Raw genomic sequence first — 15,371 nt, forward strand, 5'->3', positions numbered from 1 at the left:
GCAAAGACTGCCCCGAGAATTTCTGATCTGGTGAGAAAGAAGCAATCTCAACCTTCGCACTGACGTTGGCTTTTTATGCATACTGTTGCAAAATGTAGCAATGTAGTTTACTGTTGTTATATTAAGACTGTTACTCATGCTACACCATGCTTCAAGACAAAATTTCATTTATTTGTAATTAGAAATAAATATTTCACAATATATAATTACATATAATGCTTTAATTATGTTCAATTTGTAACAATGAAAATACATCCTGCATATCAGATATTTACATTACGATTCATAAAAGTAGCAAAATTACAGTTATGAAGTAGCAATGAAAATAATTTTATGGTTGGGGGTCACCACAACATGAGGAACTGTATTAAAGGGTCGCGGCATTAGGAAGGTTGAGAACCACTGGTCTACCACAATGAGGAAGAGTTGTCCCTGGAAAGGCCTGGGCAACACTGACCCCAAATTGTAGGGGTCAGTGTTGCCTTAACCTTGAAAGCTCCCCTGTGAGTAACTATGGTTTGAGCTTCTGCTGTGGCATCACCCACCGGCAGTTGTTCATAGGCTTGAGCCAAATCTAACTTGGCAAAGATGCGACCTCCCTGTAGTGATGCCAAAATGTGGCACCGGATATGCGTATTGTTGGAGTGCTGTATTGATAGTGCACTTGTAGTCTGCACATATTCACAGCTCTCCATTGGCCTTAAGTGGCGTAACTATGGGGGTTTCCCATTGACTGCTATCAACTGGCTGTAGGATGCCTTGCTACACCAGCTTGTCCAGCTCTGCATCAATCTTCTGCTTGAGGGTCAAGGGCACTCTATGCGGCTTGATTCTTATTGGAGTTATGGCAGGATCAAGCTGAAGAGATACGGGAGGACCTTTATATTTCCCTAAGTGAGGGCTAAAAACATCAGCAAACTCCCAGCAAACTGCCACTAATTCCACTGCTTATGTGCTGTTTATCCCAGTTACATTGATTCCCAATGTATCAAACCAATTAAGCCCAATGAGGTTTGTGCGGCTGCCCTCAACTACTATTACTTCCAAGGGGCCCTCAAATCCCTTGAATTGCACCCTCAGTGTAGTTTCTCCCTTGACTGTTATTCAAGAGTTTTGGAAATCCATTAAGACCAGGTTCAACGGCTTGAGCTTAACCCTTTTGCTGCTGTGACTGGAAATGTGTTTCAACGTCCCCTGGGAAATTATGGAAAACATGGACCCATATCTAGTTCCATGTTGCATGGAACTCCCTGCAGCTTGACTTTTAGCCACAGTTTTTCCTTAAGAGGGCAATGGGCACCTGTTCTAAGTCCTCCTAGTGATTCAATAGCCCACCCTGTGTTGCCCTGGGGTCCCGGTACCCTTCCGGGGAAATTCTTCTGGTGGAATGTCTCTCTGATGACCCTGACAGACTGCGGCGATGTGGCCTTGTTTGCCACATGCTTGGCATGTTGCTGTGCAGAACCGGTAGTCCACGCCTTTGTGTCAGCCTCCACACCCAGCACATCGAGAGAAGGGAACTACCTTGTCAGCTGGGCATTGTGGCCTTCTTTCTGGTGACTACTGTAACCAATCAATCTCTTGATCTGATTCAGAGTCTTCAACCCTCTCAGCCCCTTCCTGGTGGACGGCTTCTGCACAGGGAAGGTTCCTGGAGAGCCACAAGGCCTTGACAATCCCTCCGGCGGCTTCTTCAGCCATGATCTCTCTTAGGGCATCTTGAAATGAAATAGTCTCTTTAGCGAACAATTTCTGTTGTAGATCTCTGCTTCTTAACCCACACACTAAGTGGTCTCACAGCCTCTCTTCAAGATCTTTGAACACGCAGGGTCGAGCCACTTGATGAAGGGCAGCAACGAATTTGGCAGCCAATTCGCCCAGTCATTGGTCTCTTCTTTTGAAGGCATGCTTCCAGACAATGACCAATAGCTTCAACTCAAAGTGTTCTTTGAGCATTTTCTTAAGTTCAGAATAAGCAACAGATTCAAGCGGCACTGCAGCTATTACGTTTTCAGTGATCTCGAACATCGCCTGGCCACAAATGCACAGCAGTGTTGTGGCCTTCAAGCCATCCTCACAAAATTGGTTGACTCTCAAGTAATTCTCGACTCTCGCAATGTACGAGCTCCACCTCTCTGGATTTGCAACATTGAATTCTGAGAGTTTTCCATGTTTGGCCATGGTGAGTTGTTTCCGTTGTTTTTGGCCTTGCTTCTTTTAAGCTTCCAGGGACTCTTCCTGGGAGTGCTCTTCCTCCAGTGTTTCCATACTGGCAGGAATGGGGGGAGAATGCAGCCCCAATCAAGGTGTTGTCACTTGGCTTACCCCCTTAGTGACTCAGCTCTTTGAGTTTGGCAACACATCCCACCTTCGTTCCCACTGTTATGTTTGGTGTTCAATGAGACATCGACGAGGCAGGAGGTGAAACAAGCAACTCTTTATTAAAAGATTAAACACTGGCTTGGATAACTGCTGCTCCACCCCTTTATATACACTTAGCTACTAGGTGGGGGCTAATAGGATTCAAGTATTGTTCCCACAAGTAATTAGCATGGAGACAAAAAGTCTGGCTCTTAATTGACAGAGTCTTATGACCATTCTTTCAATATTTACAAGTAATTCACCTTAATATGTTACAGATTCAGCTCCTCAGTTCTTATTGGTTCTGGTAAACCAAATTTCTTCGTTAATATTTTGGATTGAACCTGAGAACTCAAATTCAGAATAAAAGTCTATGTTACAGCATGTTGTAGTAATATTAGCATTCCATCACAATGTGTCATTATCAAACCCATAATGTCATTTTCTCCAGCATATTTCCCCTCCCTCACAAGTGGTGATGTATAGTATAAATCATAATTTAAAAGGCCTGACAAAATAAGATATTTGAAAGCCGCTATAATGATTTTCCAGATGAAATTCTCCTTTCTTCAAAGACTCTAAAAACTCTGTGAAAGCCTCAGAGAATAGATTCATGTGCAGACAGTGTACACAGATTGAACTTTAATGTTGGTTTATTTTAAAATGGAGACTGCCTTTCTTTTGGCAAAAGCAAACAACTTCCATAGAAATCTCTCAGTGGACAATTCCAGGCTTTTTGTTTAAAATGTTAATTCAGTAATTGAATTAACTCTTATTTTGTGAATATGAAAAGATGAATCATTATTTTGGAAAACTCCAAATGATGTTAAATCTCTAGCATCTACAACAGTGGTTCTCAATCTGTGGGTCGGGACCCCATTTGGAGTCAAACGACCATTTCACGGGGGTTGCCAAACAACGCAGTCCGCCATTTTTTCCCCCTTTTCCTTAGCTGTGCTACTCCCTTTTATTCTATTGGCTTTTGAAAGCCAATAGAATAGACTCTCTTGAATAGAGTCTAATTCTATTGGCTTTCAAAAGCCAATAGGAATTGTCCAGGCTGTCTCTGCCCTGCTGAGCCCGCCAAAAGTCCCATTCTGCAAAAGGTGCTGCACCAGTTGAGTAGTCTTCGACTTACAACCAGTTGAGTAGTCCTCGACTTATGACCGGTTGGGGGTCGCAGCATTAAAAAGGTTGAGAACCACTGATCTACAGGAAGCATGGCTTATAAAAGAGTGGACTGAGGTGCTAAACCTGCATCTTAGCTGTGATGCTCTTTGCAGCTATTTACTATTCTTGAGATGAATGGAGCAAAGAGATAACAAAGCCCATTTTTGAAAGAATAAAGAAAAAGCCTCACTGAAAAAAATGTTTTAAAACTCCACATTTTAGATAGGGTATAACTGATATTTCTCATATTATATTGGATTGAAGAGTGATGGAATACTGGAATTTAGGATAGATAATGCTAAATCTGAATAAGTTGAGATACTAGAGAGAGGACTCAAATATGCAAACAAACCAATTTACAGAAATATGTAAATTACTGTAAGTTAGGGAACACAAAGGAGAAGACGTTTGGCCTTCCTTACATAGAAAGGATTCTTCTCAGTGTTTTGAGATTTATCACCTAAGATATGATATAAAGCAGTCTAATCCTGAAATACCAGCTGAAACAACTCCAGTTTCAACCAGCTGAGTCTAAAGCAGGATATTTTTAGTAACTGGATTTTCACATAAACAAACCAACAAACCTGTTAAAATCATTGGAACAAAAAGAGATTCAGAAAGTGTTGCTAGTAAACAACATTCTATGGCAAGGACTGGTGATCCAAACTGGTATCATGATTTCAGTACTGGATTTCCAACTGATTAATATTTCAAATTATACTGGGTTTCAAATGACAACATACCAATCATATGCTATGATTGTCAGGAAGTGTAGTGGCAATGCAGAAGACCGTTGTATTTTGAGGCGTTTAGTGACATGTTTTGATTTATCCTTCATATTTAAAAAAAGTATAAAACTTTCTAGCCTAATCTGAGCTAGCTTTTTGGTAGCTTTTTACTCTTGCATGCTGAATAAAGCTCTCTTTCTCTCTCTCTCTCTCTCTCTCTCTCTCTGTGTGTGTGTGTGTGTGTGTGTGTGTGTGTGTGTGTGTGTGTGGTGTCTATGTGTCTGTGTGTAGGGGGTAAATCATGCAATAATTGTGTAGCTTTTCTCATCTGTGAATTTCTCCAACTTTCAATTCTCATCCCAGATTCATGTGCCACCTGGTTAAGGTAGGTCTTGTAGTCTCATGACCCTAGAAAGAAAAACCTGAAGACATCCTGCCAGCTGGGTTCTATGGGGTAATACAAAAATTGGCCACACTTAGTTTATTTCTGCTGTTGTCATTAAGGAACTCCTGATAGCTTATAAGAAAGAGTTCCCCAATGTTTCTGGCTTTGCGAACCAGCGGGGGCAGGAGAGGGGATGGTTTTCCATGAGCAACAGGCAAGCGTGACTGCACATGTGCAGTTCTATTTGCATGAGCAGTGTGCACGTGCTCCTGCCACTTACTTAAATGGAGTGCACACACTTTTACCCCCTGCTCACGAGTGAGGATGCACTCCAGTCATTTCTTCAAACCTGTCATGGCCCCCCAGTGGGCTATGGCCCACAGGTTGGGGACCCCAGTTATAAGAGATCTTGCTTGGTATGTATGCTTTTTCATGAAGGTAAATATATGTATCCCAGGATGATGTTGCATTATCCAATCTGAGTCAATCACCAGGACCAGTTTATTCTTCCAAGCTTTCAAACATAAGGGAACTCTCTCTCTAGAATACATGCATTGGCTGTTGTAGGCATTGTATTTATATGGTTCCTGGTAGTGGGTACCTTTAAGTTGTTAACTAGGGTCTTGATGGCTGGCTGAGGAAACAAGGGCAAGGTGACAGAAGGAAACAACAACTAATAACTTAATAGTCTGCCATCAACATCCTAATTAACAAAGCTACACAAAACCAGGAATCCTATAAATATAATGCATAGAATAGCCTAGTGCCCCTCTTCTGTAGAGAGAAATAGTGAATTTGGAAGTTATTACTTACATACACAACTTCCTAAATCATATTGTTTCATGATTTCAGTATTAGTATGATATTGTTGATCTAGTTAATATCTTTTATAATTGTGATTATGGCTTAGTTTGCTTTGACATTGCAGTCAGATTGTGGATTATTCAACAATAAAACCACTACTCATCATTTAGTGTGATATATGACAGTGTCTGTGCTAATAAAATATCACAGACAATCTGTTTGCTTAAGTCTTTCAAGAATTAAACAATCCAGTAAAGGCATGAGAAAAAATGTTCATTAACAGATTTGCATAAATCTAATACCTGCTTTATCTTTATCCTTCATAGAATGTTGACATCTTTCATCAAACCAAAGGCTCATATGGACATCTCCAGATGGAACTGGAATTAGAAAGACTCTTTTTTTTTTTTATTGAATTTTTTTCTAAAATTTTACAAATAAACATCCACCCCCCCCTCCCAAACCACCCCGCCCTCCCCCCCCCGACTTCCCAGAACTGAGTATAGGATTATTTAACAAATTTTAAAAAATAACGTATACAATTTATAAGATAATTAATAATAATAATAAGAATCATAATAATAATATATATAATAATAATATACGTAAAAAAAAGGAAGAAGAAAAAAGGGAAAAAGAAAAGAGAGAGAGAAAGAAAAAAGAAAGAGGTAGGCGAAAAATAAAACATATATAGAAAAGTATATAAATAATAATACAAAAGAAGAAAGAAAGAAAGAAAAAAAAACAATCATTACAAGTTATAAAAAGGCTAAATAATATTTTTCCATATCTAAATTATGTTGTATAAAATTTATCCATTTTTCCCATACCGCAAAAAATTTCTCTTGAGATTGCTCCTTTAAAAAAGCCGAAATCTTTGCCATTTCTGCCAAATACGAAACTTTATAAAACCACTCTTGTAAAATAGGCAAGGATTCCTTCTTCCAATATTGTCCTATTAACAGCCTAGCGGCTGTAATCAAATTTAGCATCAATATAACCTCCCTAGCATCACAATCAGTAACAATACCTAATAAAAATAATTGCGGAGTAAATTTTACCCTCCTTCTAAAAATTCTCTGAATATTCCACCATATCTTAATCCAAAAAGCTTTTATATGCTTACACGTCCACCAGATATGATAATAAGTAGCATCCAAGTGTCCACATCTCCAGCATTTCGGCTGTAAATTAGAGTACATAATGGACATTTTCTTTGGATCAAGGTGCCATCTATAAAACATCTTATAAAAATTCTCTCTTAAATTTTGCGCTTGTGTGAATTTAACATTTCTTGTCCAAATAAGTTCCCAAGTATCCATTGAAATCGATTCACCAATATTCTGTGCCCATTTAATCATACAATCTTTAACTAATTCAGATTCTGAATCCAATTCCACTAAAACCCCATAAACTCTCTTAATATGGGTTGGCCTTTGATCTCTTACTTGTTTTAAAAGAGTTTCATCTTCTCTAAGCCAGCCCATTTTACAATCCATCTTCCATCTGTCCACTATTTGTCTATATTGGAACCATGAATAAGTTAGATTTTCATGTATTAGTTCTTCCAAAGATTTTAACTGCCAGTCTTGGCCATCCCATCTAAGTAACTGTGCATAAGAAACCATATCCATATTAACCCCTTTCCTTATACCTTCTATGGCATGCCGAGGTATAGCCCATAATGGTATTTTAAAATCAAATTTATAATACTTCCTCCACACTCTAAGCAAAGAGATTCTTATAATATGAGACTTAAAAACCCAATCCACTTTTTTATTAAATATTAAATAGGCATGCCATCCAAAAAGTAAATCCCAACCTTCCAAATGAAGTATTTCTATATTTGTTAAATTCACCCAATCGCTAATCAATGTTAGTACTACAGCATCATAATACAATTTCATATTTGGTACCTTGAGTCCACCTCTCTCACGAAAATCTTGCATTATTTTAAGTTTCACCCTTGGTTTTTTCCCTGCCCAAACAAATTTATTAATACCTTTTTGCCATTCATCTAAATTACGATCACTCTTTAAAATAGGTAACATTTGAAACAGAAAAATAAACTTTGGCAGGACATTCATTTTAATAACTGCAATTCTACCCATAAGGGATAACTGTAAATTGTTCCAATTTTTTAAATCCTTCTGTATCTCCGTCCACAACTTTTCATAATTATTTTTATACAGTTTTGCATTGGAAGCAGATAATGTAACCCCCAAATATTTTACCTTATCAACAATTTCAAAGTCTGTTAACTTAACTAAAACCTGTTTATCACCATTAGTCATATTTTAGCTAATATTTTGGTCTTATTATTATTAATTTTAAAACCAGAAACACGTCCATATTGTTGGATCAATTGTAATAATTTTACCACCGAACAAATAGGTTGAGACAAAGTAACAACCAAGTCATCTGCAAAGGCTCTTAATTTATATTCTTTTTTATTAATTTCTATTCCTTTTATTTCTTGAGACTCCCGAATTTTAATCAACAATATTTCCAATGTTAAAACAAACAATAACGGGGATAACGGGCATCCCTGTCTTGTACCTTTTTCTATTACAAAAGCCTCTGACAAACCCCCATTTACAATAAGTTGAGCAGTCTGTTTTTGATATATATTAGATAATACTTGTAATATATTTTGTCCAAAATTCATCTCCTTAATTAAACATAACATAAACTGCCAGTTCACTTGGTCAAAGGCTTTTTCAGCAATTAGAAAGACTCTTAAAGAAGTAAGGGCTCATTCCTTTTTGCCTCATGAGATACGAACAAGAGGTTCATGGATTAGAAAACGTTGAAAAGTTTATTGCATAAAACAGAGAAAAATAATCACTTTAACAACAAAGAATAATATAGACAAGAAATATCCACAGATCAATAAAACAAGACTGCAAAATTCAATAGAGGATTATAAATATAGAACAAAATTTCCTATCCTTTTAACTGAAACCCCCATACCCTCATCAAAGGAAGTGCCTAGGAGCTTCAAGAAGTACATAGCACTTTCCCAAGTACAATTATACTGAGCCCCAAATTACATGGTGAATCTTCCATTTGTATACTTTTAAAAGTATTGTGGGGGTGGTTGTGGAGATATCACAAAACAGTAAGATGATTTTTTTCCCATACGTTATCAGTAATTTGGATGAAACTCATAATTTCTCCAGCACATTTCAATGAGATATCATCCTTAGTGTAGATTTATCTCACTTCCCTTCTCTAGATATTAGATCAGGAAACACACCTTATCTCTTTCAATTTGTATCAAGATCTAATATGTTTGAAAGCTTATTTGGTGTTCTATTAAAATTATGCATTATCCTAATTTAATTTCTTGCTTTTTCCGTTGTAGTTATCAAAAGGTTATGTGAGACAGTATCAGCTCACATATCTTTTTTGCCATGCCAGGTATCTTGTCTTGCCAAAGCACTTCTAAGGGAAAGAAATACATAGTCTGAGTTAAAGGATCTGAAAACTGATTTGATGTTTTTTTTTTTATTCAAAAAAGTAAAAGAAAGGCCAGGAAAATGCAAAACTGTGGTGGACAGAATAGAAACATTAAAAGATTTTTTTTCAGAACCTCCACAACTGAGAAAGAACACATTTTATATTCTGATTTCTCATGCTATAGATGATTGGATTGAATAGGGGTGGAAAAAGAGAATAGAGAATAGTTGACCAAAAATCTATGTCAGATGAAATGTTAGAGGGAGGTCTTAGATAGGCAAAACATACACTTAATACTAACACAGACACTACTATAAAGTGGGGAATACAGGTGGATAAAGCTTTTTGTCTTCCTTGCTCAGAAGGGATTCTCAATACTGTCTTGAAGATCACTGCATAAGATATGAAAATAAAAGTAAAACAGCCTAGTGCAGCAATGATGTTGACCACAACTATTCCAACCTCAACTAGATTGAAGCCAGAACAGGATAGTTTTATCAATTGTGGAATTTCACAAAAAAATTGGTTGACAACATTAGAACAAAAAAGTACTGAAAAAGTGCCAATTGTATGTAGGATTCCACAGATAAGACCTGAAACCCACACTAGAATGATTATTTCAATGCAGGCTTTCCAATTCATCACCATCTCATAGTGCAGTGGGTGGCAAATGGCTACATACCTATCATATGCCATGATTGTCAGGAGGGATACATCAGAGGCTTCAAAGGATAGAAAGAGAAATACTTGAGCAACACAACCAAAATAAGAGATGTGTCTGGTGTCCATGAGAGAATTTATCATGGATTTGGGGATAATTACTGAAACAATGCCCAAATCCTGTAGAGCCAAATTCATTAGAAAGAAGTACATGGGGCTGTGCAGTCGATGATGAAAAGCTATTGCAGAGATGATGAGAAGATTTGTTGTTACAGTTGCCATATATAACACAAAGAAGAAGAAGAAAAACAAAAGCTGCAGATGCCGATTTTTTGATAATTCCAGGAGCAGAAAATAAGGCGTAGTTTGATTCTCCATGTTCATTTTTGTCAAAGCTGGGATAACTGCAAGGAAACAGAGGAGGGAGATAAAATTAAATAAATTTTTGGAAGTAGTATTTTGATATGTAATAAGAATAGAAAACATAAAGAAACATAAAGCATGAAAAGAATGAATAGATGATCACAACATGGTAAACATAGATGAAGTATGGGGATATTAGAGCACACTTGTCAATTTTTATCTGTCTGTACTAAAGAACCAACCACATACTGTAATTTGCTATTTTTTTTTTACAGGGAAATATCGAGAGCCAAAATTGTGTGTGTGTGTGTGTGTGTGTGCGTGTGTGTGTGTGTGTGTGTGTGTGTGTTAGCAAGACAGACACAACACACACACACACACACACACACACACACACAGAGAGAGAGAGAGAAAGAGAGAGAGAGAAAGAGAGAGAGATTTTTTCTCCATTTCCCCATCAGCTGTTAGGCTAAAAAAAATAGTATAAAAGCCTGTATATTAATACATAAATACTAGATTCTCAAATATGTATTTAATGATATGTTGTTAAATAAAGATAGGATTTTACTTATAACCTAACTGCTATTTTTATATTCATTTCATGGTATTATACCCAATTATCTCACTGTAAAATATATTTAATCAAAAGAAATAAAACTTTAGCAGAATAAATTAATAAATCCCCTTGTCAAACAATAAAAAGGAAAGTGATACCTTAATTTGAAAATGCAGTCTCCTATCCAGTAAAAACCATACCTTTTGGACAGAAAATGAGGCACAACCTATTACAAGTATGAATTCTGACTCTTCCCAGCGTTGTTGTTTTTTTTTTTCAACAATATGGGATGCTATGTAAGCACATTTCCAGGTATATTACTTAAACATATACAATTGAGAAATAAAAAGAGATTTATAAATCCTTACCATTATTTGTACCCAGAGAAATCAGATCATGCATGAAGGCTTGGTCCAAATTTCTGCAACTTCTAACTGTCTTCTATTCTTTATAATTATCATGTAAAAAATGCACCAACATGTTAGATATGTAATTAATTCATTGTTTACTATTTACAAAATATATATCTCCAAAATATATTCTTTCAAAATAAATTTAAATCTATTGTCTGAAATCAAATTTCTAAAAAATTATCTAAAAAAGATTCCCCTTTGTCCTCTTCCCCAAAATAGCCTAACTTTATTTCATTAAATCAGAAGATTATATTACGCAATTATTTGCCAAAATTCTCTTCTAGCAAAACAACTTTGAGATATAACACATTATTTGAATAAACATTAAATCTGCTACAGAAAAAAGGGAAATACCTTTTCTGTTGAATTTTCAATTTATAACTGACTATTTTTCTCCATGGATCTTGTCTTCTGTTATATGCTTTTAAGAATGTTAAATATTTTACGAAGTAAATACTGTCCCACTAATTTTCATGAAGTGGAATAGCTGTCTGTCCTTCAAGAGCTTCCTATTCTGAATTGACTAATATCTGTTTTGTTTCTCTCAGGAATCTTCTACACTAAAATAACACTGCTTAATGTGGGTTCATTAATATAATTAGCAAAACAAAACAAAACTTACGTCTGTCAGCTTATTAACATATTTAGGAGACCAACTGTGGGAAGAATCCAGAAAAATAAATATTTTGGGAAATATTAAAAAGGCAAGATATATTTCTCCAAAGGATTTTAAAGGCAGAAACCCTCTCCCAAGTCTCTCTGCCCCAAACAGAAACCAGGTCTGCAGACATGCAGATGTGATAATCTTGTCAGAAAGATTGGAGTCAGGAAGCTGGGATTAGAAAGACAAAGATCCCTAGAATCAGCAACCCCTCACACACAAAAAAAAAATCCAATAGTCATCAGCCACAGCTCCATGGAAGCAGGATATGACCTTTGGGACATAATAGGATTAGCCCACCACCATCAGAATACTAGAAAGGCACACTCAGACTCAGGTCAAAGTTTATGTCACAGGAACAACTCCAAACAAAAGCCCAAGAAGGTATAAAAACCCACTCCCTACTACATGTGATTAGTCTTTCCATCTAGCTCTCCTCTTCAATAAACTGCAATCTTCTTTCTAAAGCAGTCTCCATTTTGTTTATTCCCAGCTTGGACTGGACCCTGATGAAGATTTTTCTTTCAATACAACATAAACTGACTTCTCTTGCTTGTTAACATAATTGGCCATTAATAACTTTATAGCTACAGGACCAGTTATCACATAGAATAATAATGTCTCACAATATTCTAAAGAAAATTGGGAGTGTAATCATACCAGCAGTGCAAACTGTGAGAGATGAAACATAAATCAAGTGAGAACCACCTTCCTGAACCATATTTCACCACTTAATATTCTCTTTTAAAACTAGCTTTTAAGAAATTCCATCCTCTATTCCAGGGCTTTTCAACCTTTTCACCCATTTACCACTTTTAGGATATGGCAATATACAAGTACCACCAGTTGCCTAGCAAGGTGTCAAAAACTTGATGACCCCCCCCCCAAAGGAAAAAAGGGATGAAGTACAGGTAGTCCTCAACTTATAACAGTTCGTTTAGTTCAAAGTTACAATGGCACTGAAAAAAGTACCCCCAAGCCACAGCCGAGAAAGACAACTGCCTGCCCACCCGGTGGTGCTCTTCCTCCTGTCTGAGGTTTTCATTGTTGTGAACATTTCTGTTGAGGATTGGCAGCGGGGGTGGGTGGGGGTGTTTGGTTTTTATTTGTCCCGTCTGCTGGGTGGTTGCAGCAGGTTTTGGTCACATCACATGACCCTGGGACACTGTGACCATCATAAATATGAATCAGTTGCCAAGAATGTAAATGAATGTAAATCACAAGACCCTGGAGATGCTGCAACATTCCAGCTGATCAGCACTTCTTCTGGGCTCAACAGAAGCTCCAGGATCAGTGCCGAGCTCCAGTTGGAGCCTGGCACTGATCCTGGTGCTTCCACTGAGCCCTGACAGCCCCAAAGAAGCACTGATCCTGGCACTTCCACTGTGCCCTCACAGCCCTGCAGCTCCAGCCATCTCTTGCTCAGGCTTGTGCAATGCTGCCACCAGTTCAGCTCACTCCCCTCCCTCGCTACCACTTTTCTATGGTGGTTGCATACCACCTGCCAGGTGCCAATGTACCACAGATGGTACCCATTTGATTAAAAAGCCTTGCTCTCTTCTACCTGCCACAACTGGGGTAAGAGGTCAAACTGGATTAGATGTCAAAGCTGCTAACATTGGATGTTCTTGCTCTGACAAAATATGCAGAACTGTGTGGTGTTTTTAGAGTTAACTCAGAAGATGCTGGGAGGGGAGAAGGAAGAAAGTATGAGTTGCAAATGAAAGAGAATCTTTGCCCTTCAAACTAATTGGAGAACGTAAATCATGACAGCAAAATTAGGGAAGGAAAATGCTAGCAAAAACAACTGCTCGGGGGTGGAGATTTCAGATCTCAGCATCCCTTCTTCATGCCGTGCCAACATTTTGTCACATGAATGAAAAGACTTTTTAGGATAAACAATGCCTGGAAGTTCTTTGAAGTGTTTCATTAGTCAGAACCTTGACATCAGTTATAACACAGGGGTGGAAGATTTAAGCCTTTCTGTAAAAGCAAAAGTGAAAAGCAGAATAGAAGTTGAAGAAAGAGAAACCTAGTGGAAGGCCAGTAGAATAAGGTATACACTAAAATCATAGAAATCCATGGCATTTCTGGTGGGAATGCGAACGAGTCAGATGATAGTTCATTGTTATATTCCAAGCCATACCCCTGTGTATTTTACTGCCTGAGGAGATTGCAGATACATATCTCAAACAGGATTCCCAGAAAAAGATATAATGTAAGCCCACCAAAACCTATGGAATACCTATTATATAATAAGTAATACTATATATCAATAGCAATTGATAAAAACAAACACAGAAGATAAGCAGCAAATAAGATTTAGAAAGTTACACAAATGTATATTTTAGAGAAGTGTAGATATCCTCATTTTTTCTTGGAAATAATCTTTATTTTGTGTAGTACACAATCCATGCAACAGGATTATTGGAAAACATAATATTTTTTCCTGTGTCCTATAACCCTTCCTTAGAAGAACCCATTAAAATCCATATGGCAAAACACCAAGAAACAGATTTTAACATTTTTCATATTGTAGTATATTTTACTCAAGAAAAGAACATTTTCAACAATAATAAAATAAGAACACATCTGTAGAATTTCACACACAAAAAAAATGGTTAACAATGTTAGAACAAGCAACAGAACAGAAGGGGCTGCTAATAAGCACTCTCCATTGAGAAGCCTAGTGACCTGGAACTAGAATCACAATTTCAATGCAGGATTTTCAATTAATTGGGGCATTAATGCTGTCATTATTAAAAAGATTCTGACAGTTTTAAAAGACTTTGGATATGCTTGGTGTGTTTGTGTATGTGCGTGTGTGTATGTGTATATATAGTATATGTATATATGTATACCAATGGCATCTGTGACAAGCCAGATGATCGTTCATTATTGTATTCCAAATCACATCCCAAGCCACATCCCTTTACATTTTACTGCCAGAGGACATTGCATATGTAAAATTGGATTCATAGAAAAAGATATTATGTAAGTTCACAGAAACCTGTGTGTATATGTACTGTGTATGTGTGTATATAAAATGTTAGAGCTTTAAATTGTTCCTTGAATTAATCTCTTTATTCATGGGTGTGCTTATTGTCCCTGGATCCAAAAGAACCAGCTTCCTGGGCACATTACTACCCTGGCAGGAGCTATGAAAGAGATAAATTGTAAAAAACTTCAGCAGCACAGACAAAATAAGAAATATGTCACAAGCCTATATGAAAATTTGCCATAGCTTTGGGGACTATGACAGGAACAGGACTGTACACCCAAATTCATGAGAAAGAAATGCACAGAGTTGTTCAAACAATCATCCAAAGTTACTACAGAAACAATGAGATGATTCACTGTTCCAACAGCTGGGTATAAGACAAACAGGAAGAAGTGCAAAAATAGAGTTGTCAAGATTTTAAAAATCCAACAAGTAGAAAGTAAGGCCTGTGATTATTCATGTTTCATTTTAATATCTGTAAAAAGAAAGGTGAGAGATAAAATCAGATAAAATTTAGGCTTCTTACATTTTTGCTCTTTCCAAACTTTTTGTCTAGATCTTAGAAGACTCTCTTCAGCTATAGATATAGACAAAAGTGGTCAATCATAGGACAAGCACAATCATTTTGGGGGCATTAGGAGACTTGTTTCCTAGTACATAATCCAATATACCATCTACTATTGTCCAAATAAATGAATAATTTATCTTTTATTAGAATATATAGAATTATAGAACTGCATGGGATCTCAGAGGTCTTCTAGTCCAAATGTCTGTTCAGTCCAATGGTTGCCCAGTTTATTTTATAAA

General features: G+C 36.9%; 1 protein-coding gene across 3 annotated transcripts; it reads right to left on the reverse strand.

The window, feature by feature from the left end:
* Nucleotides 1–8,247: 8,247 nt before the first annotated feature.
* Nucleotides 8,248–12,617, reverse strand: LOC120301677 (olfactory receptor 14A16-like). Of its 3 annotated transcripts, none has more exons than XM_039329203.1 (3): nucleotides 12,574–12,617; nucleotides 10,858–10,930; nucleotides 8,248–9,974 (listed from the first exon to the last, which is right to left on the reverse strand). In XM_039329203.1, the coding sequence occupies exons 2-3, from the start codon at nucleotides 10,889–10,891 to the stop codon at nucleotides 9,037–9,039; spliced, it is 972 nt and encodes a 323-aa protein (XP_039185137.1). In that variant the 5' UTR covers nucleotides 10,892–10,930; nucleotides 12,574–12,617; the 3' UTR covers nucleotides 8,248–9,036. The 3 variants fall into 3 exon arrangements, with proteins under 3 accessions (XP_039185137.1, XP_039185136.1, XP_039185135.1); XM_039329202.1 differs by lacking the exon at nucleotides 12,574–12,617 and adding an exon at nucleotides 11,257–11,437; XM_039329201.1 differs by lacking the exon at nucleotides 12,574–12,617 and adding an exon at nucleotides 11,257–11,437 and having other exon boundaries at nucleotides 10,858–10,935.
* Nucleotides 12,618–15,371: the final 2,754 nt, after the last annotated feature.

Source organism: Crotalus tigris, unplaced genomic scaffold, assembly GCF_016545835.1.
Source record: "Crotalus tigris isolate CLP2741 ecotype Arizona unplaced genomic scaffold, ASM1654583v1 scf7180000024390.453493, whole genome shotgun sequence".
Lineage (NCBI taxonomy): Eukaryota > Metazoa > Chordata > Lepidosauria > Squamata > Viperidae > Crotalus > Crotalus tigris.

Excerpts from the sequence above, each read along its gene's own strand:
- LOC120301677 (XM_039329203.1), bottom strand. The coding sequence starts at position 10,891 with ATGCATGATCTGATTTCTCTGGGTACAAATAATG. Across the intron at positions 9,975-10,857 it reads TTCTCTGGGTACAAATAATG|TTATCCCAGCTTTGACAAAA; the intron begins GTAAGGATTTAT and ends GTTTCCTTGCAG.